This window comes from Cyclopterus lumpus, chromosome 9 (genome assembly GCF_009769545.1).
Source record: "Cyclopterus lumpus isolate fCycLum1 chromosome 9, fCycLum1.pri, whole genome shotgun sequence".
Taxonomy (NCBI): domain Eukaryota; kingdom Metazoa; phylum Chordata; class Actinopteri; order Perciformes; family Cyclopteridae; genus Cyclopterus; species Cyclopterus lumpus.
Window position 1 is genome coordinate 25,021,094 of NC_046974.1, and position 27,915 is coordinate 25,049,008.

Sequence of the window (27,915 nt, forward strand, 5' to 3'; positions counted from 1 at the left end):
TGTGTCTTTCCAGTCCAAATTAAGACCCTCAAAGATGAACTGTATAGTAAGGAGTCCTATAGTCTAGATACGAATGCAAGATCAAGTAAAATAGGTGTGTAGTGCTGTGTCATCATTGTGACAGTGCCTCACTAGAAAGTAAGTGAAACGTATTGAATGACCCCTGAAATGAACCTAGGAGTAACTAACTTGAATTGAAAGAGAAAGGAATCGCCTGTCAATTATATCTCAAGTAGTTCAAAGATGTTACTGCGAGTGCTGATTTTCAAGTATGAAGTGTGAACCCTGTGGGCCTGGGTCATAAGGTGGGTAGCACCCATACTGTGGGTGTCTAACCCGGTCCAGTGAAGACAAATTTAGGGGGCCCCACTGGTCTGTGAAAAATAGCTTTGATGCCAAATATATATCAATCATTAAATGTATTCACACTTCAACTGAAATGAGATGGGTCAATGACATCAGCTTCTGAAAATGACTGGGAATTGTACGCTGCATACAGTATATGTTTCATATGCCGTCAATTGAAATCACAAATTATCCTCAGAGGGCTTTAAAATCTGTACACATTCGGATCAGGAACAACAGCAATGGAGGAGGATCCCTCTATCAGGATGTGTCCAAATAACATGTGAAAATACATGAAGGAAAATAACAAGGTAATGTAAACCATACTTTGGTCTTTTACATTTGGTAAAAAGTCAAATCTGAAGTAAAGAGGTCAAAATTCAAAACCCAAATATGGTTTGCATGTTGTACTATCTTCACATTGGCCTTCGTCACTTCCAATGTTGATTGTAACAAAAATAATTTTTTTTCTTCAACATCCACTTGTGGCCTCCTCTTGTTCGGGAATAAGCTCTACCTGCCTTCTCTTTGTCTGGCTTTCATTATATGCAAGTGTTTTAAAACAGCCTGGAGAACAAAAATAAAAAATATGTATTTGCATTTCCATACATGCATTCTTACCAATAATATGTATTATTGTTATAATTAGCACAGGGTTCCGTAACGGTGGTTCAGTAAGGAGTGAAAGCCTGAATGCGGTTTATTTTTATGTATGTCTTGCATTTTCACTGTAGCTCATGGGGGAGAGCGGTCGTCCCGTAACCACAAGGTAGCCGGTTCGATCCCCGCTCTCCCCATAGTTGCATGTTGAAGTGCCCTTGAGCGAGACACTGAACCCCCAGTTGCTTCACTGCAGCCCACTGCTCCTTAATAACCAAGGATGGGTCAAATGTAGAGAAAAATGTCCCTACTGTGGGATCAATAAAGTGTACATTAAAAAATAATAAATTTTCTGTTGTGACAATAATTGTAAAGGCACTGAGTATTTGTAGAAAGTATGATCTAATAATGACTTGAAGAGCAACAGGGGTTATGTTTCCCTGGCTTGTCTCTGGTGCCCGTGCACAGCACTGAGGCCTGTGTGAAAACTGCCCCAACTGTCCTTTGTGATTTGAATGTGCAGGCGAACACAACAGATGGTTCCCATATTTCCAGAGGGTCAAGTCACTGTCAATGGCTCTAAATTGCCTGGCAGTGGAGAAAATGACGTTTTCAGATTCATTGAAGGTTTAGCCGTCTGTGAAGAACGCCTGATGGATGGTGTTTGAGTGCTGCGGGGTGTTCATTGTTGACGGACGAGACAAAGGAGAAGTTCATTCCCTTAATCAGGAATGGACAGGGCTGGCTATTCACGCTCATCAGCCATTAACCACTCCAACACCTGCTCTCTCTCTCACTCTGCCTTTCATTCCCCTCCTTTCTTGTTATCTCTTTGTACACAAACACACTCAAAGTCCTGTAATGCCAAAAACATCAGCGCTGGGACTCGCAGCTAACGCCTTTTACTTCATTTCACCGCAGGTTGTTGAACTGCAAATGGAGTGGATCCTGATACTCGGTAACAGCGAGCATGCTCCACGCTGGACACACATATAGATCCCGTCTGAGGAAGTGCCCTGTCCGTGCCCCCCCCCCCACACACACACACACACTCGCTGCTGGGAGGAAGTGTGTGACTAAAGTAACCATGGAGGCTGGATGAAGAAACTCCAACGTCTCTCCCGTTCTGCTCTCTGATCAGATCACTATTCTCTAAACTACTCACTGTTTGTTGTATATTGTATGTTTTTGATCAACAAAATTACAAATGGACAGGATTTGGATGACATCACTGACTCACTGGCCGCCATATTAGATAATGAGTCTTCAGAGTCTTGAGTCCTCAAATACAATAGACATGTGTGTGGGATTCGTCATATAAGAAAACATCAATATCTCTTTCAGAAAGTAACAAGTCGGTCTGATCAAGATCCTTTGTATCGCTTTGCTGCCAGGTAGTATTGTAACTGGTGACCTGATCTGAGTCTTGGTTTTGAAAAACAAAAACAAGACGTGGCACCGAACTTTAGAGGGAGAGCTTACCCAACTCAGTTTATGGGTACAGATTTTATTCTTTTGTGGTGCTCCTAGCCTCACAAGATATTGTTTCAAAACAGCAACATGCCTTTTCAGAAGAAAAGTAGTGGTTACTGTTTCATGAAAACTGTAGGCAGTTGTTTCTGTAAATCTTTCTGTGTAATCAAGAAATCATAGACTGTACTTTTGTAGAGCTATTGTAGTCTTCCGATGCTTTTACACTACTTGTGATCATCCACATATTCATACCCATTCATACAGGGGCTACCATGCAAGGTGCCACCTGTCTATCCGGACTCTAACCATTCATACCTTCATTCATACACTGATGGTGATTCATACACGGGAGCAATTTGGTTAAGTGTCTTGCCCAAGGACACATTGACATGGGCTCGCGGAGCCGGGGATCAAACCGTCGATCCTCTGATTGAAGAACAACCCTGCTCTACCACTGAGTCACAGTCGCTCTGAAAGAAGTGTTGCTGACGTTGTTTTTAACATGAAGGACATTATTTTCATCTGCATTTTAGTGGGTGGAGACAGAAATCTCACCACACAGCAACAATATCGGTGTTTTATGTTTGGGCTTCATTCTCACTCTAAATTCCTAATGTTTCCTGTATGTTACTCGACAGTTCAGTAGTAGTTCAAGCCGACCGCAAACAGCAAAGGCCTGTGGCCTCTAATATTGTGAATCGTGACATGTTGCCTATAGTTACTAAACATCTTTTCCGCATGGACAAGCAAGCATGATAATGCCTTTCTGTATTGTGTGTTTACAGTCTTAGGGTTGCAAATAGGTGATGACAGAGCATTCAATAAGACCTCAACAGGCATGATGCTGTGAGGGTCAGAGATATTCTGACTGGAGATCTGCAGCATCTTCTCAAACTGCAGAATTGTCTTGTTACTCCCTTGTTCTGTGTATTAAGAGCAGCAGCCATTTGAACTCTCCTACAGCAGGATGCACTGTAAGCTAAAGGCTCAAACTGTTACAACATGCTGAATGTCTGTGACTCCAACCCAGTCACCAGACAAAATACAAACCTCGTGATACGTTAAGTGTGGACACATAAATGACTCTTTGGACAGTCGCTTACTGCAAGAACGTCCACTTTCAACCAATGCACGGTTTGCAGAAGCGGGCTGGTGACTCTGTTGGGCTTGTACTGTAGAGAGCCTGACCTACCAGGAATCATGTTGTAGTTACTGATGTATATCTTGAAATAAGAATCACAATTCTTGGTCTTTGTTGCTGTTTTCGCTGTAATGAGTTCTCTCTGTTGTGGTGTGAGGTAGTGACGTTTCTTTTGCTGGAAGAAGGCAGACTTTCAAATGTGTGCTGTAGACGATAATCTGCATCTTTCATTATGATTGCAGTTAATCTTAATAAAATAAATATAGTACTAACTCCTCAAAAGACGACAACAGTGCTTGCAGCGGGGCTACAGACGTGTAGCCCACTTGGCATCACATTTAAACTATTGCCAAAAGCTTTGGGCATGTGTTGTGTACTTTTTCCTTCACGTTGTCAGTGTGGGTCCATCCTCACGCAGCATCCCCTTGAGCAGGGGACAATTAAAATAGCATTTAAAAACCTTCAGTAACCTTTAATTGTAGAGTAATGATATATAACAGCAGCAACCAAGGATAATCCACTACATTAATCCAGAATCATATTAATTTACAAATGACTCAGTACTACTAAAGACAGACTTTTTTGCTGCCAGCAAGTGGGACTTTGACCCAGGTGACCCCTCGTCTCGAGTTGTCAGACATAGTTGAGTATTCTTCAACCTGATCTTCTACACGGAGACATTTGAAAAATAAATGAATTTCCCTCCAAAGAGTTTCGTTGCACCGGAAAATGTAATCAGTTCATAAAATATGAAGAATTAATCATAGCATAAAAAAACATTTTATACTGTAGAGATGTCACAGTCTCAAGACTGACGTCTATTTGAAGAGACATTAAATGATTAAGTTCCAGTATTTGTTTGTAAAACTGATGTTTAATGTTTCATAACTGATTATGTGTCTGTGTTATAAGTCGGACGAGGCTAAACAACAGCCACACTATGACTGATGTGATCAAACTTCTATTTATAATCTCTGTATCATTTGTGCACAACTGATGAATGTTGTGAAATAATAGCCGACACACAAGTGGAGCTTTACTTCACTGAAATTTATTGGTTTGATGCTATTACAATAAAATGTATTGAAAGAAAAAAAGTTTTGGTCACTTTCTCTTTTAAGAGAAAAAAAACACTTTAGTTAGTTCAGTTTAAGACGGGACCGTCAACTTACAGGAAAATAAAGAGTCAACAAAGAGCAAAAACAAAGGCAATATCAAGAGAATCAGTTCCACAACAGTAGCGATTTGACCTCAACATAAAGCGGAGACCTCTTTCGGTTGAAAAGTATCTTCATCTTGCAGTTGATAGTCACTTCACAACATAAATATACTGTACAGGGTGATAACACACAGCTATCTCAACTGGGAAACCAAGGTGTGTGTGTGCATGTTTTGCAGGCAGACATTAAGTTAAGGCAGGCGGAGTGATTGTCTACGATACCTCGAAATGGATGAACAAGGAATGGTTTTAAATGATCCGTTATATTGTCAACATCGCTGAGAGTCATTTGCTTTAAAATAGGGTGTGTCACTTTTCAAAAATCCGGGAGTTCAGTTTGGGGAAAAACATTAGTGTTACTTTTTAACATAAGTGCCACAGATAAATCACTGACTGCTACAAACACACAGGTTTCGGACACTGTGTATGTGGCCGATAAGGCCTGCAGTGTGGTTCACTGGTTGTCCGACAAGATGGTCTGCTAAAAATATATAAAATATACAGGAATATATCGGATGTTCTCATCAGTGGAGAGTATTACTGACCCATGATGTTTACACTCATCAACCTGAGAACAAAATTATGTAATAAACACTAACTTGTTTATTTAATGAATTATTCAAAGGGGACACACGTCGGTCAAATAATAAAAAAAAAACCTCTGGTCTGGTGTCTTTGATGACTAATTTCATCTTGTTTTAGTAATAATCTAGCTAGCTACTGAGGTACACCAATGAAAAATAGCGTCAGAAAAAAATATATATATGTATGTCAGGTGTGGATGACATTGAGGCATCTGTACAGGTTGCTGTTACAGGTTAACTTTCAGCAACTTAAATCGACACATTTCTCCAGAAATGTGCTCCACCTCTCTGGCGCTCTGGAAGCTTCTGTTTTGAATACAAATGATGGCGGCAGGATGGATGTGTCTCTCGCTACGGATTGTTACATCATTAATATGAACAAATTACATTTCAGCCATAGAGATAGAGAGAGAATAGAATACATACATTCTCATTCTATTCAACATTGCAGGATGTCTATGTGTATGTTGTCATTGCTACCATCCGTATAAACTAGAGCGCCATGTGTCACTCGGGGGAGCTTTTGACTAAAACGAGTAGTGACATGACCAAGCGAAGAGAATCAGAGTAAACAAGTACAATTTAAAACCCAATGCTTCCTCCACACATAGGAAATCACGTTGATATTGCCAGATGAGTGACAACTTTGTGTGGTGTAATCAGCAAACTTGCTAATTAGCATACAGCTGGCTGGTTAGCTAGCTCGCTTTAATGCTACACTGGTTACAGAAAATGAGCTGAACAGTGAGCTGGATCTGCTGGTCCCGGCGCCTGTCTCCAGAACCTTGTCCCCCTCTCTTCCACCTTACAGTCTTTAGGAAAGTAAACTTGCCATTATTTTTGCCAAAATTAAACCAAAATCCTGATCTTCTCCTAAGCTTAACTAAATATTGGTCGAACCACATGTGTAACTCAGCACACAGACCCTGTTTCTATGTCATTATTCTGCACTTCGTACGAACACAATCATAAGGAATAGATGGAACAGTAGATAGCGGTAGATGGAACACACACAAAAAACATGAATGAACAGCCAATCGAAATATAGCACTAATGGCTAATGTTCTTGTTGCTGATCTGGGCGATCTGGGACTGGTTCTGGTTTGTAGCCAAATGAGAACACACCTGACACACAGTCTGTATACAAGCTCATTGTGTTGAAGTATTACGTCTTCAACCAGCAGATGCGTGCAGGCTGAACAGACAGCAGAATGGCGAGGACGTGCTCCACAGGCAAGGTCTTAACCACCAATGCCAACCTGGTTGATACAGTGATGCAGTTAATCAGTGTACTAAAGAATAGTGACTGAGTGAAACTCAGCCATCCCGTTACATGTTCACAACACACTGGTTTATATTTAACATGCGCATCAGAGATGCTGTGAATTAAACAGACTGTCAAACCTGTGTGTGGTGTACAGCTGTTGTGTTCACTGTTGCTGGTTGAGATGAACAACAACATGAAGCAGGTGTTCAGTGAGCATCTGGTGTCTTTTGGAGTCGGTCTAACACACAATATTGAGAGGCAGAAAATCTGCTTTCTTTTAGTTCTTGGTGTTATTTGATGATGGTCGTTACAAATATTGGAGGGAACCAAATTCGATTTTTCATGACCAACTCCCGTCCTGCACCAAATGTCAACAACGAATGCACTATTTCCAACGGGTTTGAGACAGAGCCACAGACAGGGTTGGAAAGTCAGAAAATATTGACACATTGATGGTTTTGGTCTTTTCATGGGATTGATTTGTCGACAATACGAAGAAAGAAAGCATTAACATTATTTACAGAATGTATAAGTCTGGAAAGTAATTTTCACTATGAGTAGCCTACTAAAAACCATCTCTACAGCAGCTTCAGTCCAAAACATATCACTATCAGCACACACTCAGATCATACAGTACAATGTGTTGAAAGGTGTGAACATGATTTTTTGAGGCATTGACCCATAAACAAATAACATTTTACAAGGAAACTTGAAACCAAATGTAGCCAGATGCATCTTTTCCCTCCCTGTGTTGGCTCTGTCTGGCTCCTCGGTGGATACTGAAGGGCAAACACCAACATAAGCATCCTGTTGTTATTTACACCTTTACTTAAGGAAGGAACAATGCTGTCTGTGCCATTCATTTCGCTCTTATGGATGTGTCACTCCTCTTTCTGCTCTTCTGGCTTCCTTTTATTTTTTCATACGTAATGTATCGCTGTGTACAACTTTTCCTCTTTTTTAATTCTGTTCCTCTTTCTTATCTATTTCTCCCTTTCATTTTCTCTTCCTTGGTAAGGGTATGATGAATAACTGAATAATAATGTTTTTGTAACATGACTGGCTTCTATATATCAATATATTAACGTTTATTTTAAAAAACTATATTCAACCCCATAGAGCTTTCATATTTTAGTTTCTTTTATTTTTTTTAGATTGGTGGCAAAAAAGAACAAGCGTAGAGATACGAGCAGTGCTAGTCTAGTCCTCTAGTCTAGTCTGACGAGACCACATCGTGTTGAGATATCCTGAAGCCTGTCTTCATCTAAAAAAAAAGAATAATAATAATACTAAGCAGTGTTGGTGAACTTGGAATCATAAACTTGCATCTGACATTTGGATCAAAAACGACTAATTTCAGAAAAAGATCTGTTGTGAAGAGTGCACATTAGCTCACCCAGCAAGCATTTAACAAATAGTCCTGTTGGGTCATGTGACAGTTTGACATCAGCTCCCACAGCACCAGATTTTACATTAGAACTCCTTAAGTGGCATTGGAGACAGTTTTACAGTCATATCAGAACAATATTTATGTATGGATGTTTAAAAAGGATGCAGTTTGCAGCTATGGACAGAGACCTCAACAGTCACAATGCTGTCATGACTGCTCAGCACTGATGCAGGTTGAAGTTGGTCCTCTGAGTCTAAATGATTGCTGGGCAGCTCTGTGGGACGTAGAAAATCTTGTCGTGGTGTTGGATTCATGCGATATTTGGTGGAAGAGGATATAATGTAACTACAGGCAGATCTCATTTTAGGTTTTTGAAAACAAGGTAGAAAATCCAGTTTATAAATGTCACAATAATGTCGCTCTGCAGAATATGAAAACATTAACATTCAAAATGTTGAACCTTGAATACAGATGGAGCTTTATAATTCCAAACTCTAAAAAGCTTTTTTTCCTCTCCAACTCAAACAAAAGCCCTCACGAAGATGACCCAATATGAACCTGTCTATTGCCATTCCACTTTTTTTTTTGTTATCCCAATCACACTTTCCCTCCCACACAGACAGTTTCACCAAGAGAAACAACACATGACGGGGCGCCACCTGTGTGTGTTCCTCACACGCACGCTCGCTTGGCGTGCAGCATCTCGATGAGCAGGTTGTTGCAGGGCACCTCTCCGCTCAGGTGCATGTAGCACAGGTAGTCCTCAGCCTGCGTGCTGAGGGAGCGAAGCTCCGGCAGCCGCACAACCAGCTGGCTGAACTTCTCCTGGAACTGAGGGTAGGTGGACAGGGTGTACTCCAGCAGAGCACCGTTCACCTGCTCCTGGACGCCCTCTACGAATGCCTGGTCCTCCAGCAGCTTCACATCTGTACACACACACAGGATGAAAAATGGATTATGAATCAGTGAGGGAAATATGAATCTGCTGATATGTGGTCCAACACATTCTCAAACCCAAAATGTCAAATACTGGTGCTACAGAGGTCCTAAACTTCAAAATATGACGCTGTACGCTATTAGAGTGGTCAGGGCCGGCATGTCAAATGATGCTTATTACATGCATACAGAGTCTTTTCAAAACAAAAGTAGGTTTACTTAGTTCTTAGTTTTTAGGTTTACTTACCTAACAAAAGTCCTTAGTTAAGGTTCAGTAAAAGATTGTGGTTTCAGTTAAAGCAAGTATGTTTTTAAGTAGAATAACTATGTTTGTTACGTAATTGTCATTAGGAAGTTACATAAAAAAACTGCAGTGAAATAAGTCAATGTTATGACTTGGCTTCAGAAGAGACACCAGCAGTAGTCTCCTGGGTGAAAGTCCTGTTTGTGATCCTGCAGTCCCGCCTTCCGTGAATCATGACTTGCAGAAAGATAGCCGGCAGTACCTGACACGGTAAGCTACTAAATACGCCAGGAAATAATAAAGCCTCATATTAGTATTTTCGTTTGGTCTCAGCATTGATATGTTGACCCTGTTGTGCTTTGTAGTTAGGGAAATGTCACCAAAAAAAAGAAAAGAGATATCCAAAGTGTTTCACCACCCAGAGGGTCGTTGTTAGTTAGCTAGTAGCAGGCTAACTACTCACACAGTGCAAACCCGCATCATTTTGAGATGCATTCAGGAAACTCAGAAATCAGGTTGAGGAAGCAGCAGCTGGACCATCAGGGCTTCAGGTGAGGTCTTAAACTGATTCTGTGTTGAGGTGTATTATCATGGCTGACAGTGTGATTTATGTGAATTATTATTATGTTAAAACATGCATGTGCAGATTAAGCTAAGTTTTCTTTGATCTTTAACCCTAACCCTAACCGGACATGAGGAGTGAACTTTACCAGCCTGACCTTAAACTCATCAGACTACAGCAACTTCAGCACAAGAAGTTACGGTTTCAGGCAAAGTGATACAGTCAGTATCTGTGGCTGAATTACAGCCCTACATTGAAAAAGGTACTTTGTTTTGAGTGTGTCAAAGCATAAGCATCAAAAAGACCACTCTGGAAAAAAAGAATGACCCAGCCTTCTCCTTAAATGGTTTTAGTAACTGGAAAATGCCATATGAAAGCTTTAATCGCCATAGCGAGTAAAAGCACACCATCATGCTGCATCAACACATGAGAAAACACCAGTTCACACCCAACTCCTAGGTGCAATGGCTAGAACACAGCAGGAGGCAAGGCACTGTCTATCCATCCATCCATCCATTTTCAATACCGCTTATCCTCATTAGGGTCGCGGGGGCGCTGGAGCCTATCCCAGCTGACATAGGGCGAAGGCAGGGGACACCCTGGACAGGCCGCCAGTCCATCGAGGGCACATGTAGGGACATACAACCAACCATTCACTCTCACATTCACACCTATGGGCAATTTAGAGATCAATTAACCTGCAGCATGTCTTTGGACTGTGGGAGGAAGCCGGAGAGCCCGGAGAGAACCCACGCTGCCACGGGGAGAACATGCAAACTCCACACAGAAGGACCGCTCCGACCGGGAATCGAACCCACGGCCCTCTTGCTGTGAGGCGACAGTGCTAGCCACTACACCACCGTGCAGCCCAGGCACTGTCTAATTAAAATGTATTTTAAAATTGTCTTTTTTCACAGTACAACTGGTCAAAGTTTTTTTTATATATTTTGGATATAGAATCACTGGTATTGGTATTTTAGCAGAACGTTTTTTATTCATTTATTTAATTATTTATTTGGTGCAGAATGCTGTTTTGTATTTAAACTAAGGTTTTATTACTGTAATTATGTTTAAATCAGTTTCAAGGTACACAAATGTTAATATATTTCTAATAAAGTTAGCCTATAACGTAATATCAACTAAGTTTTTTTCATATGGGGGGGGGGCTGGCAGTGTTAAGTATGAAATAAGGTGGGTGCGTGGAGTGTGGGTGGCTGTGTGTATGTGTGTGTTTATGTGAGACAATAGCCAAGCCCTCCAGTGGACCGGCATTCAGCATCAGCTGAGCCTATCTTGGAGAATCCATTCACACAGTAATTAAATGTTTTGAATCAATGTTCTGAATCATCTTTTCAAACTGCTTAAGGGCAATTAAATTACCCCCGACAAAACTGACTCTGAAGATGAGGGAGAGCGAGAGCAAAGAAGCCGCAAGCAAAGACAGCAAATGTTCTCTGTCTATGGCAAGTGCTCTCCCCATTCAAAGGCTCTTTGTTCCCCGCTTGCCAGCGCTAAACAGCAAACACTTCTGAGAATCTGGGCAAGCCACATCTACGCTCTCTCCATCTGCACAAGCCGCTACATGAATGTCGGTCCTGCCATCGAATGATAGACCATCCATTACGCCTCTTTTGAATGCCATTAGTGGACAATGGTGGAGGAGGATGTCTTTGTTAACATTGGCTTTTGTCAACCCTAGAAATTTAATTAAGTGAATTTATTGGAGGAAAAAAGGCCACTTTGGAAAATGCTTGTAACCTTACAGATAAATAGGTATTGCAGATAATCTGTGATTGTGACATTTTTTTCCCATTAAAATGTCAGTGTTGCTATTCAAATTCCGGCAAAGTACAGCATCAGTATGACCCCGCAGCCCACCCAAGTTGATTGATTTTTACATCAAAACCCACCATTCTTCTGAAAACACACAATCTACAAGCTACACATGCAAACTCGGGTCGACGCTCAAGAACATATTCATTTGTAGATCAAGGTGACCTACAAGGTTTGTAGGTCAATCAAAGATCAATTACTTGTGCTCATGTTGTACATATATATATATATATATATATATATATATATATATATATATATATATATATATACTCTATGCTGTTTTAGCCTGACAAATAATTTGGGCCTCATTTTCTCGTAATTTTCTGTTGAGACAGAAGTCATCTCTAAATGCACCAAATGTTCATAACCATCTTAATCTGCTCTTACTAGGGGCGCTGAATGAACAATCCCCTTGATCATGAATTGGAGGCATGTGGTGGCTGTTTATTATTTAAATAGGTTACACACCCCAAAACATTATGTCAGGGCAGGTGTTGTGCTATTTGTGCAAATGCATGACAAGAATTGGATAGAGTTGACCAAAAACAGTCTGTCAGAAGAAGAGTTTCAGCAGTCGTGAAACTGAAGTGCTGTTAAAAATACTTAAACATAGTCAACATGTGATCTTCCAGAGTGTCAGTGCTGGCTTTACAGGAACATCAACAATGTGAGCTGTTCAGAACCATGCAAGGGTTTTGATGATTGGATCAATGGACCAAGAGTATTTATAAAACAATATAATTATTATAACAACTCTAAAACATATAATAAACTAAATTTGATTATGTTATATTCATGCATTTTTTAAGGTTAAAAAACCTGTTTTCTTGCATTGGGACAAACAATGTGTGGACTGTGAATCCAATATATTTTTTCTTAATTTGTATTTTTCCGTAAGAAAAGAGAAAGAATAAGAAAATATGAAACAAACAAAATATGAACATATTTTGGATGTGAATAAAACATAAGGGGATGACATTTGTTCTGATAACCCTTTTTGCAAGAGGCCTGATGATTCAGATAGGCAGCATCTCTTCTCAAAATATCATTTCTGTGAGATGATGATCACTTCCTCTCCAGCCACACCATCATCACGGCGATGCAGTACAAACAAGAGGCTGACTCACTGGGGTTGAACAGGAGGAGGAACTTCAGACAGGCGATCTCTCTGCGGTCCAACTGCAGCGCCCGCAGCCTCGCCGCCAGCTCCTGCCCTCTCTGGACCAGGCTGGACAGAGTCGCCTCAGCTTGGGACAGGATGAACGACAGCTCCACCTGAAAACACAGGCTCCGAGTTATTTTTTAAGTCCTTTGGATCCATTTTTGGGGGCGACTGGGGATCACCGGTAGAGCTGGGTCGTCCTTCAATTAGAGGATTGGTGGTTCGATCCCAGTCTCCGTTAGTCCATGTCGATGTGTCCTTGGGCAAGACATTTGGTCATGTTCCTGTGGTGTATGAATGGTTGTTAATGCTTAGTTAGTTCTGGTGGGTAGGTGGTACTGTGCATGGTAGCTCTGTGCATATACACCTATACGCATATGTATATGAGTGTGAGGCCTTTCATTGCCACCGTGCAGTGTATGAGGTAAACTGTTTAAATAATTACTAATTATTGTCATCAAGCTGGAGCCATAGAGCTCGTAAAATGGTTGGAATGAGACAATTATTTGATATTGTAATGTGAGTTTTGATATATTGTTAGAGAGGCTATTAAAATGTAATTTTGATGATGACCTGATGAACGAATTTAGGACAATATATGCACTGACGTCCTGCTTTATTACAACATGAGGCCATGTCTGCAAGAGTATTCAGTTCAACCCAGTGACCAGAAAAACAATGTTGGCACTGCAAACCACGGGATATATTGAATGAGGAATACAAAAAGGTTTCATGTCAGCCTTTTATCACACTCGCATAAAACGTACAATACCACATGGTTAACATTGTCAAACGATTGGTTATGTTTAGGCAACATAACTACAACTACAACAGATTTGTGTTCCATAACAATGGGACGGGGCGAAGTGACGGGGCGAAGTGACAACGGTGACAACGGGAAAAAGTGATAACGGGACGACGTGACGGGACGAAGTGACTGGACGAAGTTACTTGATGGGACGACGTGACGTGACGTCACGTGACGTGACGACGTGACATGACGCGTGACGTCGCGTGACGTGACGACGTGACGACGTGACGTGACGACGTGACGTGACGACGTGACGTGACGACGTGACGTGACGTGACGTGACGACGTGACGTGACGACGTGACGTGACGACGTGACGTGACGACGTGACGTGACGACGTGACGTGACGACGTGACGTGACGACGTGACATGACGCGTGACGTCGCGTGACGTGACGACGTGACGTGACGACGTGACGACGTGACGTGACGACGTGACGTGACGACGTGACGTGACGACGTGACGTGACGTGACGTGACGACGTGACGTGACGACGTGACGTGACGACGTGACGTGACGACGTGACGTGACGACGTGACGTGACGACGTGACGTGACGACGTGACGTGACGACGTGACGTGACGTGACGACGTGATGTGACGTGACGACGTGACGTGACGACGTGACGTGACGACGTGACGTGACGACGTGACGTGACGACGTGACGTGACGACGTGACGTGACGACGTGACGTGACGACGTGACGACGTGACGACGTGACGACGTGACGACGTGACGTGACGACGTGACGTGACGACGTGACGTGACGACGTGACGTGACGACGTGACGTGACGACGTGACGTGACGACGTGACGTGACGACGTGACGTGACGACGTGACGTGACGACGTGACGACGTGACGTGACGACGTGACGTGACGACGTGACGTGACGACGTGACGTGACGACGTGACGTGACGACGTGACGTGACTAACCTAACCTAGCCACCTAAATAAATAACAACCACCCTGAGCTGAGTTTCTTAGGTAACATTGTGTAACAAGCAACAATGTTATGTAAGTGGCCAAAACTTCACATATATTTTTGGTTTCACATTAGACACAAACAGTGATAGCTTTTGTACCCATCCACCACACCTCTCACCCACCCAGGGTGGGGGAAGAATCCAGGGTTACTTCAGCCATGCTTATGAGGTCAAGTCCACCACGATCATATGATGTGTTTCAGGTTTGAAATATTGACCAATATTGGTCATATTGACCATTCATCATGGAGAAAATTACATGTTATTCACTGTCAGTCCACCTTTTATATAATAAAGTCTCCTCATGAAACAGAAAACATACAATTGATTTTATTCACATATGCAAATCAATTATTGGTTTTCATCTGTTTCAGAGGCTTAAAGATCACACAGTTCTGGAGGAAACATTACACAATATGATACGTATTGACCTAAAGATGTTTGGTGCAAAGATATCAGAATATTCTGACAACAATCAAGCCTTACAAATGACTGTACGTTGAAAAAGAAACAAAAAAAGATCCTTAAATCCTTAATTCAATTGGTTTTACTGCTGCCCCATTTGAGAAAGTAAGCTAGGAGTTGGGCTTTATCCACATTTTGAATGATGTGCAGTGCAAAAGCAGACAGTTCATTGTGCTGATGGGAAGTTGTGTGAGGGAGTTGTTACCTCCTGGCCGGTCACGAGCAGGATACTGTCTTCCTGTCCATGTTGCACTTGTCTGAAGATGTGATCCAGGACCAGAAGTTCAGACCAGCAGTTATGGAGCAGCTTCATTTGATCTCCCACCTCCAGGAAGCACGCACACACACGCACACATATACACACACACACACACACACACACACACACACACGCACACACACATACAAAGACAGGCAGACAGACAGAGAGAGAGAGAGAGAAAAATACTTTATCTTAAAGCCAGTCAGAGGTTTACTCTGCTCAGAGATGTATATGCTTGTAGCTTTTATTTACACACAAAAAAATCATGATCAATATTCTTTCAAACAAAAATAGTGCTGATTATTTCTATGTGTTCATGTTGTATGGAAGCGGAAATCAATATCCTCTTTTTCAAAGTATTTTTTTCAATTGTCTTTTCTGTCATTTCGTGTTGTTTATTATGGATCATGGAAACATTGCACATGACTGAACTCTTTTTATGAGTAAACTCAATCGGCCATAAAACTTGATTCTGATTTCAATCGAATTTAACAATGCAATCAACTCTACTGGCATGCTATTAATATGGAGCCAAATGTCACTGAAACATGTGTGTGTGTGTGTGTGTGTGTGTGTGTGTGCGCGCGTGTGTTTGTGTGTTATTGCCATGCCCCGTGTATTGACGAGCATCGTCTGAGACCTCTTCAACCTGCTCACCTCTTCCTAACACCACCCACCCCCACCCCCCACCCCCAGCTCTCCCAGTCACATCTGCTAGGCTCTGGGGGATGGGTGTGTTTTGGGATTGAGCCCCCACTTGCTGCAATATTGTCTGCAAACTGAAGGACACGACAGTCAGTAATATTGCAGCCACAGCTGCTAATTGCCCAGACACACATTCGTCTGACACCAAGCTGACAGAATTACTGTCCATCTGAATGAAACTATATATCAGTCGCAGAGGGGTGGGTCCAATCTGGTGGGCCACATCTTGGCTAGATCAGATGTGGGGGTCTTGGTGTACAGTGATAAAGGAAGGGGTTAAGGAAGCAAGAGGTCTCTGTGACCTCCTGTGCTTCCTCTTCAAGGAGTCGGACACTCTGCTGCAGCCAACAATCCCTCTGAAAAACCCTCAAATGTCGTGAACGTGGGGAGAAGGTCTTTATGTCATCTCCCACGTGGGTTCTACATGTTTCTTTCTGTCCATGTTAGATTGGTGGAACTGGCTTAGATTGATATATCAGGTTATATTCCTGTCAAGTGTCGCATTTGACCTGTCAGAGCCACATTCTGATTTACAACCATGAAATCCAAATCTCAGGGATTGTCACCGGAAATAAAAAAGTGCGCATCGTAATCCTGTCAACACACTGTACGGCCGCTGATGACGCTGTCAGCTGGCCAGCAGTGAAGGAAAACAGCCCCGTCGGCAGGAAAAAACGGTTGGCATTGTAGGTTTCTGACCACGGATACGTTGAATGTGGACCTTTTGGTCCGAACAAGTAACGTAGTGCAACAAACAAAGCAAATGACGTGGTATGTCGAGCGATGATTATTGAAAGCTATGTGGTATGTTGACGAGTATAACAAGCGACAAAGTCAAGGGCGAGTGGGAGTGCTGGAGAATCAAATTCACAGGGGACTTTCACCCAGGAAACCACTGTTTGTGTCCCCTGACAAAAAGTTGACAATACGCTTGTTGGGTAACGTTGCATTTGTTAGCGTAATAGAGTCCACTAAAGGTGTCGTTTACTTACAATAGTTACGTTATTAATTTAACACCAATTGTGCAAATGTGTGTCTTATAAGGCAGCCTCTATAATCTTTTTACTGGCATTTTTCTTAACCCTTTAAACCTTTTTAGACATCACAAGTGTAAAAAGAATATATATATATATATATATATACATATTATGTTTTAAAACAATTCTTTGTGGAAAGATTTTGTTCTCATTTGACATCAGCTCTTTTTGAGTTAAATGCTTTGTAAAAAATGTGTCAAATATTTTCTTTTCCTTTTTTACATGTGTGAAGTTAAAGTAGGAATAATGACCACAACTTCACTACCTTCACTGTACAAAACTGACTTGTTAGCCCTGTAACATGTTGCTCCTCTGGATCACCGTTTCAGTCCACTAGCTACCACAGATGGCTGACAGTTATCCATTTTGCGTCACACAGGCTGATGTTGTTATGAACATTACATATCAGCGGAAATGTCTGGCATTAGCACACAAAATTGTTATCTTAGTATCAACTTTTAAAATATTTAAAGTAACAACCCTGTCTGTAAAAATACCATAAACAACCATTTAAATTCAACAATATCTTCATTGAGCTTGAAGACAGGATCAGAGAAGGCATCTCTACATACTAATCAGCTTGCTGATCAATATACATTGTGTTGAGGGCTCATCGGTCAAGGCTAAATATGTGTATTGAGTGAGATGTGCAGAAGAGTGACAGTGTCTCCTCACTGTGCTGCGGAGCCTGTGGGGAGGGGCCAGTGGCAGCAGATATAGAAGAAATATTTTCAAATTGAAAAAAGATCTGTGCATCCTACCACAAACATACACGATACGCCTGGTAGCCTAAGAACAAGCTACATCCAAACTGCCTAACACACACACAGAGCCAAAGCAGCCGATGCCGATGCCCCCATCAACACACCTGAAGGGCAGCTATGCAACACAGAGAACATGCAACAGTGACGCACTCCTCTGAATCTATCAGGCCGTTGCCCCTCAGCCAATCCACGGCTTAACTTGACTACCTGCTCATTAATACCGTAATGCGTACTAATGCGCCCACTGGAAAAGACGTAATGTAACCAAACGAATGAAGACTCCATATCTAAAAAGAGAACAAATGGGTTCACAGTCTCCACCGTTTCAAAGAGTCTTTCTATTTTCAAACCTTCTCGCACATGTGACTTTTAAATTCAATTTTTTTTCCTGTATACTGCCTTTAATAGCTGAACATTTGTGATGTTCATTGTGTGCACTTCCTCAACAACATCTTCCGTGTTCAACAGGTGAACGGAAGGTCAAATACAAGACACGACCAAGACATCCTCTGGGGAACTGCAGAAATCAGGAGCTTTCATTCTGCTCACACATCAGCAACAATGTAGACGAGATCCGCGAGAGCGAAGCAGTGGAGAGCACACATTTCCCCGTTATCGCCTGCATGGAATGTCATTATCCAGCCCAGCTCTTTCTGTGCGAGGCTTTGTGGGCAAAATATGCACAGCTTTGTTCTCACTGTCTGCGTACATAAGAACGACATCTCGTAAAGCAAAATGAAGCTGCACGCTGGCATATGGTTGCATTGCAAAACGTGTGGAAAGGACCTTATGCACATAAAGCGGCCACATACATGTTTTCATTACTGCACATTATAATCAGCTTATAGCGTATAATTATAGTTATACTAAAGATTCATAATTCACAATAAGCACGTTATAATTACTTATAAGGTCAAGTACAATAATACTTAATAATTGCTGAACACTTATTAAGTCCTTTTTTTCAAGTAAAGTAAAAATATATCTTACGTTTATATTTTTGTAACGTTTTTTTAATTGAATGGTATTTTTTTTACTTTACTTAAAACAAACAATGAGCACTTATAGTAATGTATACACTATTACATTATAATGCATTATAACAGTAATTATAATGTTTTATTTTAAAAATATTATAAGAATCATAGAGGATCCCCATAACTATGGGAATTATAATATTATATGATCCTTGCAAAGAAAGAAAATTGAGTGTTGAGCAATTATTAAGTAGTATGACACTTGACCTTTATAAGTCGTTATGAAATGCTTTATAATGTGTTGATTATTGCTATAAATCCTTATGGATATTTACGAGTGCTTTTAACTATAATTATACAGTGCTATATGCAGATTATAATCCATCAGGAGTATGTTATAATGCATTATGGACATGGGCGTGTTACCATAATTTGCAACAGCATGCTGAGGAAACCTTTTGTCTGCATGTCTGCAGTCTCTACATGTTCTTGCATAATTAGTATTCCTATCATGCATGACCCCGAGCTTCTTTCACGTTGTGTTTGGCACACTGCTGCTGGTTCAGGTCGGGAGCTGCGGTTTACTGTATGCCATTGAACTGACCTTCAAACCTTAAGCAGCATGCTCTTGTTGCTGACACTGCAGCTGAAACTAGGACTCGTTCGCTGATCTCCGGTGTCTTGGCAGCAGTTATGTTTCCCTGGCAAAAGTTATTAGTAGTGAGCATATTTCAAGGGAGACATGGCTAGTCAAGCATCGCTGTAATAAGCAGCCGAGTCGTGTTTTCTCAGAGAAGAAAGATGTCTTTTTTTAAGTTTTGTCTTGTGCCCATGACATATTTAAGAGCGTTAAAGGCTTGATTACAATAAATTATAATATTATCAGTGCTACAGTGGGATAAGAAAAGATCATCATTCATTACTGATTGCCGGTTGTATCCCTGTGTGTTCAGTCATTTGTGAGAGCGTGAATGTGTTAAGACGGTGAAGGGACCCATAGAGCTGCATGTCACGGCACTTCAGTGTTATATATATATATATATATATATATATATATATATATATATATATATATATATATATATATATTTGCATGAAATAGGAGTTATGACTATGTTTTAATGCTTAATTAACCCCCTACACATCAGAGGATTCCTCAAATGAAAACAGGGACATGTTCTTTTGACAGAGAATGTAAAAGAAAATGCATATTGGACTTTTGTGTGCATAAATAATCTGCATATTTTGGTTAGGATTCAAAGAAAAATGCATTATAAAATGAACTGAATTTAATTGAATTATTAAAATGGATGTTTATGTAACACTTGCATGATAATGAAAGATGAGCAACATTTTTGCTTCTGCATCAGTAATGCAGGGGAGTGTTTCAGGCAAGTAATCCCTCTTTCACATCCAGGCAGCAGGATAAAGATACCTTGTTGTCTTTCGCCTGAGAAGATACGACACATCTCCTCAGCACCACAATGTGCTCTTTGTTTTGGAGACGAGGAAGGTACAACAGTTTGAACACAGAGCAGATGAACTGCTGTGAGATCAGTTGCATTCATTCAGCAGATGGTTCATTCCAGGAAAAGCCAACAGTGCGAATGACCATTAAAACACAAGTCAATTATCCAGTTATGGGTTCATGCACCCAAAATAAAAATAAATAAGACACACGCCTCTCGAATAGCTATGCTGAGAGTTTTGTAATGGGCCAGAATCCAACTGTGTTCATGGAAATGACTGAAAGCTCTGAGAGTGAGAACCACAGATCCTGTTTCTGGAAGGAGGATGTTGCATGAAAATTGTACATGTTACAAACAAATTCCATTCACCTACATTATTAAATATCCGTTGTTTTAAAGGTTCTAGGTTATTTTTGGGGAGTTTTTCCTGATTCGATGTGAGGTCCTGGGACAGGGATGTCGTATGTGTACAGATTGTAAAGCCCTCTGAGGCAAATTTGTAATTTGTGATATTGGGCTATGCAAAATAAACTGAATTGAATTGAAATCATAAATGTATGTGTTTATTTATTGGGCTACAAATGACTTGGTTAGGTTCAGGAAGAGATGGTGGTTAAGTGACTTCAGTTACACACGGGCCCAGTTCTGGAGTAAGCAGACCAGAATTCTATAAGCAAACAGACAAGTGATCCGCTGTGCTTCTGTCCTGTAGAGGGGTCCTCCTCTGTTGCTCTGAGGGTTTCTTCCCTTTTCTCCCCGTTAAAGGGTTGTTCCTGATCCGATGTGAGGTCCCGGGACAGGGATGTCGTATGTGTACAGATACTGAGGATAACTTGTGATTTTGGGCTATACAAAATAAGCTGAATTGAATGAAACATGCAGCTCTGTTGATCATGTTCTGTTTACTAAGGTTTCTATCTAGAGGAGCAAGGCCAAAATGTGGTTCTAAACACACAATGAGCTTTTGTTTATTGACCAGCAGGAGAAGACCACATAGTGGCAGTCCAGGATAGGAACATGTGAACGAGTGTGAAGCAGACTCTCTGACGGTACGCCAGTAAATATACCGTATTTGATCCAAAGACTGGGAGGAATCTCACCAAGGCCAGAATCCTCCCTTTGTTGCTGCTAAACTGTTTAATTGGTTGAATCGGGTTTTTTTTTATCAAATGATGTTGTGTTTTCTTCATGGTTTTGTAAGCCGTCTGGTTTGTCCCAATCCCCCATCTTCACGTGGAGCAGCGTTACTGTAAAGCACAACAACAGTATTGATTCTTCTGTGTTACTAAATCGTGGGCTCTGTTCAACAGCCACAGTGCTGGAGATGATGGATGTCCAATCATTATGCCTCATGTGTCTGTGTGTGGACAGCTGCTGAGGAAGAATCCAGTACTCATGCAACACTATATCAATTAGTGGTATCTGTACGTGAACAGAAATAAGGAAAAAAAGTACAAATATATTTTCATACCTTCATTTCCATTGAACATAGTGGGTTTATGTGTTCATTAATATTCATAAGGCATACTTTATCTTTTCCTTCTCTTACTGCAAATGAGAATAATAGATGAAATAGGGACTGTATAATTATGTCATGGAGGAGTGAGTGAGTGAAAGAGCACCTCTGGTTTCAAGTCAATACAGCATGATGTTCATTTAGTAAATTATGAGTCAAACAGACCATAAAGCATGGGATGCTTTAGGGCGGGGCTACACGGTGATTGACGGGCACAGTGTGTTTTCACTTCAACTAAAATAAATGTAACAATTTGGTCGCCTGGAAATATCTGATTGAGCTTCCGGTTGTACTTAGCTCCGCCCCCTCGTTCTGCTCTCACGGCCAAAACGCAAACAAAAATAATGCTGCTGCGTAATGGGTGACGTCACAGAAACGTCAACCATTAGTTTATGATTTTGCCAAATATAAAATCTGATCCTGCATTTACACATTTTCGTTCCCGGTGCGCACCGACACGTGCCGACGAGTTACGGACTGGTTCTATCATTTCAACCCGGAGCACTTCGTTCACGCCCTAAGCAGCATTTCATTTGTGTTATAAATATGAGATATTATAAAACCATTGTATGATACCGTGTCTTAAAAACAGCCGTTCTAGTCCCCGTTTTGCTGTGTGCTATGTTGCTGTTGGGTAAAGAACGAGATGCTAAATATATGGATTATTAATCCACAATCATAAGCACCGGGAATGAAAACCTTGCTGTTTAAGCTGTTTTGCTTCAATCAAATATCTTCTTTCAGTGATAGAAAGAAATGTTTTAACTCTGTTCTCCTGTTGTGTCTTCAAAAATACATACGTCATTTTAAAATACATATCTGTAAAGGCCGCTTTCTCGAATTGATTTGTTCAGCTCCTGTCTGTAATCCGAAGGTTTTAACTGAGGGGTTTGTTATGTTATCAATCAAAGCGTATTTATGCATCGTGTTATGTCTGTTGGCTGTATTTTCTGATTTATGGAGTGATACCCTCAGTAAAAACATTTGTCTAATGTCAACAAAATGAAACAAGACTTTTGAACCTGCAATAATTACAGTGTTCACATTTCTGTTCAGGAAATGGATGAACATGTGTGACATTTGATAATGGGATAATGATTAATTTACATATGTAAACATGTATTTTGTAAGTGATCAACTATGGGAAGTTTCATGATGAAATATTAGTTTATTCTATTGACCTGAGTTCCATATGTTTATACAATTTATGGCATTACATGAGACTTGCAACATTAATGTTAATTTTTGCAGAAGCAGTTTTTTATTCTCCATGTTTAGAAGGTATTCAAAAGGTACAACCAGAGTTCAAATCATTATTATTCTGCTATCGATATTCATGTGTATTATGTTATTCTGTTGCTCTCACTGAGGTTTCTTCCTTTTGTTCCCTCTAAAATATTTTTGGGGGAAGTTTTTCCTTTTTTCCGATGTGAGGGTCCAAGGACAGAGGATGTTGTATATGTGGAGCCGACTGTAAAGACATTTGAGGCACATTTCTGATATTGGGCAATGCAAATAAATTGAGTTTTGGTTGGTAAATTGTAAACAGGTGGACACACATTTTGATTGTCAGGCCACTTCAGATGTGATCGGACATCGCGGTTCTGTTCTGGCCTGAGCTCGCTTTTGATGTATTAAAACAGTCTCAAGGTGAGCAGGGGGAATAACGATGGAGAGAAAACGAGAGGAAATAACAAACGGAGCAGAGCGAACAGAAAAGGACAGAGGAATATTGTACGCAGCCGCAGCTCAGGGTCTGTGTGGCCCTCATCTCTCCATGCAACTCGTCATCAAGTGGAACTAGTTTCTACTCTCTGAGATGCAGCATAATTGAGCAAAACTAACTCTTTTTTGATGCCGGTCTGTGTTGGAACAGACACACGAGAATTATGATTCGGGGGTTTGGCTGCAGTCTAATTTTCTAATGGACTGTCACTTTATGTCAGATATAAACATTCATGGATGATGTCACGGATGTATGAACCAGAGACAACCCAAAGCTGTGTTGCAATGTGTGATATAGAGAGTGTTACATGGAAGTACAGTGAGACGTTATCCTCCACCACCTGGAGTGTGTGAGGAGATGAAACCGGGCTTGGGACTCACCCTGAGCTCCTTGAAGAAGATGCAGCTGCGAGCCCACTCCACTATGGAGAATAGAGTCTGGTCTGCCATGCGGCACATGAGGCTGAAGGTGCTGGGCTTGTCCAGCCGTCCCCGGCCACTCTGCTCCTGCTGCAGATGAGCTACGATCTTATTCTGCACCACCAGCTCGTCCGGATCGCAGCGCAGCAGCTCCAACACCAGCGGCGGCAGGCTGGGCGGCTGTGGCGAGGCCGAGGGGTACATGTCTGGGTAGGGGTATCCGGTCAGAGACTCAGGGGAGCTGGTGTAGTCGGGACATTCGGCTTTAATCGGCCTGCCAGGGAAGGCTGTGTACTGGTACTGAGAGGGAAGCGGCACGTGGGACTGCATGGCCATGCCCAGGGATGGGGGTCCGTAGAGGTTGGCCTCGTACTCCGTAGGGGTGATGGAGCTCGGGGTGGAGGGAAGCAGACATTTGGAGATGGTGGGCAGGCTGTGCAGGGTGCCGGTGAATCCGTAGTCCGTCTGAAGAGGCGAGGCCGGCGGAGGAGCAGCGCCCTCCAGCTTGAACCCGTTGGATCGTATCAAAGCCTTCTTCTGCTGCTTCAAGGCCCTGTCTCTCTTGTACATGGGGCCAAATTTATTCCTCCCCCCACGCATGCGGTCTGCGCGCACCGCTGTCACACAAGAGACAAGAGGTGAAAAACAGATTTACAGATGAAACACCCACTCTAGTGAAATCTCCTGCACTGCAAAGATCCCCTCCGAGAAAACTCCTTGATACGCATTGAACTGTGACAGTAAAGAGTAAAATCATAAGTAGTATTTCACCAGTATCCCCAACTATTCCCGCAGAGTAAATAGCAGACATCTTGGTCATTTATACTTCCCTTTTTAGGGCTGAGAAGAATCCCCAGAGCCTGTGCAGCTCCACTCCTTCTTGTAGTCTAAATAGAGCTTTTGATTTAAAACAGGGGAGTCTCTGGGTTTTATCAGTAAGTCAAGAATGTGTCCTTTTTCTGCTACGGAAGCAGGTGCTTTCCTGCATTGCTGTCTGGGAATTAATCCCATCCCATGTGCATCGGGAACAACAGTGAGAGCCACCAGCCAAATCATCAAATATCTCAAGGGTTTTTATCATAGTAACCATGTAAGAGAAAAATAAATCACATTTAAATACTTTAATACACACCCAGTATGTGCCAGTATTACATCATTGTTATTATTGTTGGAATTAAAATACACAATGAGAAATATGCAACAATGGCAAAAATAATAAACAAATAGAGTGATAACATAATTATTATTATTATTATTATTATTATTATTATTATTATTATTATTCTAAGGGCTTGGATACAGTGAACTCTACCTTCTAGCCGCATCCCCACGTTGAGGCACTTCTGGAAGCGGCAGAAAGGACATCTCTTCCTCTGCGTTTTGTCTATTTTACACTCCTGGTTCTCCGCACACGTGTACCTCTTGTTGTTCTGCACGGTCCTCTTGAAGAAGCCCTGAGGAACAGAGGCACGTTGAGGCCGCGGGCTCGCTCTGGATTTAACATGCAATAAAACCTTTGCTATAGTTGCGGAGGAAAATTAATCCCCATAACGCATATGGAGCTGAGGGCTTTATATATGAGCTATGGGGAGTCTGTTCTCTTTCACTTTCAAGTCAAGTACTAATCGGGAACTAATGCCACGACATTGGGGGAGGGGTTCTGGGGTGATGGTTTATCATATCGAACACCATGCCGACAGACGGGCACGAACATCTCGTCCGATTGGTTTCCGGTCCATTTGTTTCCGGTTACCTTGCAGCTCTCGCAGGTGAGCAGGCCGTAGTGGTACCCGGACACCTTGTCTCCGCACACAGGACACAGCTCTTCCAGGTCATCATCATATGTGTATTCCATAACCTTCAAAGTGACACCTGGTACACGCACACACGCACACACACACACACACACACACACGCACACGCACACGCACACAAACACACACACACACACACACACACACACACACACACACACACACACGCACTCAGTAATGCAAATAAACAGCGCATGCAGACTTTTTTTTTCTGCCGGTGATTTATGGAACAATCTGAAAATCTTCCAGGCCTCCAGAAATGTTCCTGTTCGAAATAATGTTTTTAATTAACATAATCATGTTTTCTCTTTAAACTGAAAATGACATTTCTCAGTAAATTGCCTTCATTTGAATGCAGTTTTACATGTGAAATAGTTTCAGGGCTGTCGAGTTTTTTTTTTGTTGATTTTTTTAAATGAGCTTTTATTATTTATTACAAAATGCCCTAAACATGAACAAAATAATGTATTTATACATTTGTTTGTAATAATTATTGTAATAATGATACTACATAAACACACAAATAAATAATGTGTTATATATAATAAGGCATCACCTACGCTCACATACGTTAAATAGGCCTTTCTAAATAATAAATAATCAAAATGAATGAACAGGTATACTTTATAATAATATATATATATATATATGTGCGCATACATTGTAATATAGGGGCTAATAAATAAAGCAATATACAATCAGTCATCATAGCCTATAAACAAATACACCTTTAATAAGGAAGTTGAATAAAGCCGATATCCCACTCAGAAATGGGGCCTCTTAGGTCGGTAACACTTATTTTCGTTTCCGTCGTTTTGAACCCGCTCCATAATTCCGTTAGACTGGATTAAAATTACGGAGACAAACTATTATGCAAAATCAAATATGGATTTAGATGGATCCTCCACGGAATCCTGCGCATTAGCACACAACCTGAATCTGGTTTCAATATTGTTCCTCGACTCATAAAGCGAATCCATGTTGCTGATTACGACACCGACCTGATGGCGGACAGATGAAGCCTTTATCTGTGAGTGTCAACGTGCGTTTATGGATATGAATATGATGATGAAACAAGTTTTAGAATCTTTGCAGCTCATCGTCTCTCTCGGCTCGGCTCCCGTCGCCCGCAGCCGGGATCAGCCTCCATTACAGCGGGGAAATATGAGCCTTTATTATCCACATGCACGCACATCAGAAGACCGACTCCAAATCTTGAATTATTATTAATATTATTTTTGTATTATTATTATTATTATTTATTTGTATTATTATAACTAGAAGTAGTAGTCGTATTATCATTATTAGTAGTAGTAGTAATAGGTAGTATCATACGCGTTTTTAAATTCTAAAACGATTGACCAATATATTTATTTTATTTTGCTGTTGCTTTGCTACATTATTAAATTACATTAATACGATTTTACGTTGAGGCTACCAATTATCATTCTTTTATTCTATTGTATTACTTTATATTTAATGTTTGTAAATGCGTATCAGTTACATTTCACAAGTCATGGTATCATTTTACATTCTTGATTTATTTTTTAAATCCACCTACTTTAAAATGTGTCATACATGTAGTATAAATAAATAAACGGTGTTTGGCTATAACAAAAGGCAGACAATTATGAATCTTAATAATTAAACAACGGGTTATGCAGTGCCAGGTAGCCGGTATGTCAACGTGTAGGCCGACAGCTAACGCTTCCCTGACTTCGGAGAGGAGAATCTCGACTTACCGTGAGCCTTGTCTCCCAACATCTGAACCACAGGCAGCAGCCAGTCAGGATGAGTGTCTGAGAAGGAGGAACCTGGATGGAGGAGCTGCTGCGGCCGTGCATGGGCTGCTGAGGAGAACGCCGTTTAAAAAGGACCAATAGAAATCCGGATGGTCGGGGTCGAGAACACAGCTGGGTTGAGAGCCAGTAGGGCCGGCAGTGCGCGAGTGACGATGACCATTGAAGACCTCGCAGTGAAACTCCTTCAGGCCAGCCGCTCTTTACAGCGCCTGCCTTATCAGCGAAGTTAGACTGCCGCCACGCCATTGGTGGACAACGGGTCACGTGACTGATATTCGTGGCACTGCCTCCTCGGTGAAAATGCCTGGACAGGAGCGCGCAGCACTGATGGAGAACTCACTTGCTCTGCAGACACTCGGGGGCCGCCACACTTGACAAATAGTGCTTCAAAACTATATGAAAT

At 41.4% G+C, this 27,915-nt stretch overlaps 2 protein-coding genes across 2 annotated transcripts in view; one reads left to right on the forward strand and one right to left on the reverse strand.

The window, feature by feature from the left end:
- Positions 1-4,645, forward strand: part of adgrd2 (adhesion G protein-coupled receptor D2) — a 35,467-nt gene extending 30,822 nt beyond the window's left edge. The window contains exon 25 of the mRNA XM_034541475.1: positions 1,867-4,645. Within this exon, the coding sequence (XP_034397366.1) occupies positions 1,867-1,874 (8 nt within the window). The 3' untranslated portion in view covers positions 1,875-4,645. The remainder of the gene's footprint in view (positions 1-1,866) is intronic.
- Positions 4,590-27,687, reverse strand: nr5a1a (nuclear receptor subfamily 5, group A, member 1a). Its single transcript, XM_034541476.1, has 7 exons — positions 27,453-27,687; positions 25,650-25,768; positions 25,209-25,350; positions 23,858-24,513; positions 15,227-15,346; positions 12,725-12,872; positions 4,590-8,945 (listed from the first exon to the last, which is right to left on the reverse strand). The coding sequence occupies exons 1-7, from the start codon at positions 27,472-27,474 to the stop codon at positions 8,692-8,694; spliced, it is 1,461 nt and encodes a 486-aa protein (XP_034397367.1). The 5' UTR covers positions 27,475-27,687; the 3' UTR covers positions 4,590-8,691.
- Positions 27,688-27,915: the final 228 nt, after the last annotated feature.

What these genes read in the sequence shown, in the direction of transcription:
- nr5a1a (XM_034541476.1), bottom strand. Translation starts at nt 27,474, where the DNA reads ATGTTGGGAGACAAGGCTCACG. An exon ending in TCACCTGCGAGAGCTGCAAG is followed by an intron (nt 25,351 to 25,649) that starts GTAACCGGAAAC and finishes TCTGTTCCTCAG; the next exon opens with GGCTTCTTCAAGAGGACCGT. An exon ending in CGTGGGGATGCGGCTAGAAG is followed by an intron (nt 24,514 to 25,208) that starts GTAGAGTTCACT and finishes CTTGTGTGACAG; the next exon opens with CGGTGCGCGCAGACCGCATG.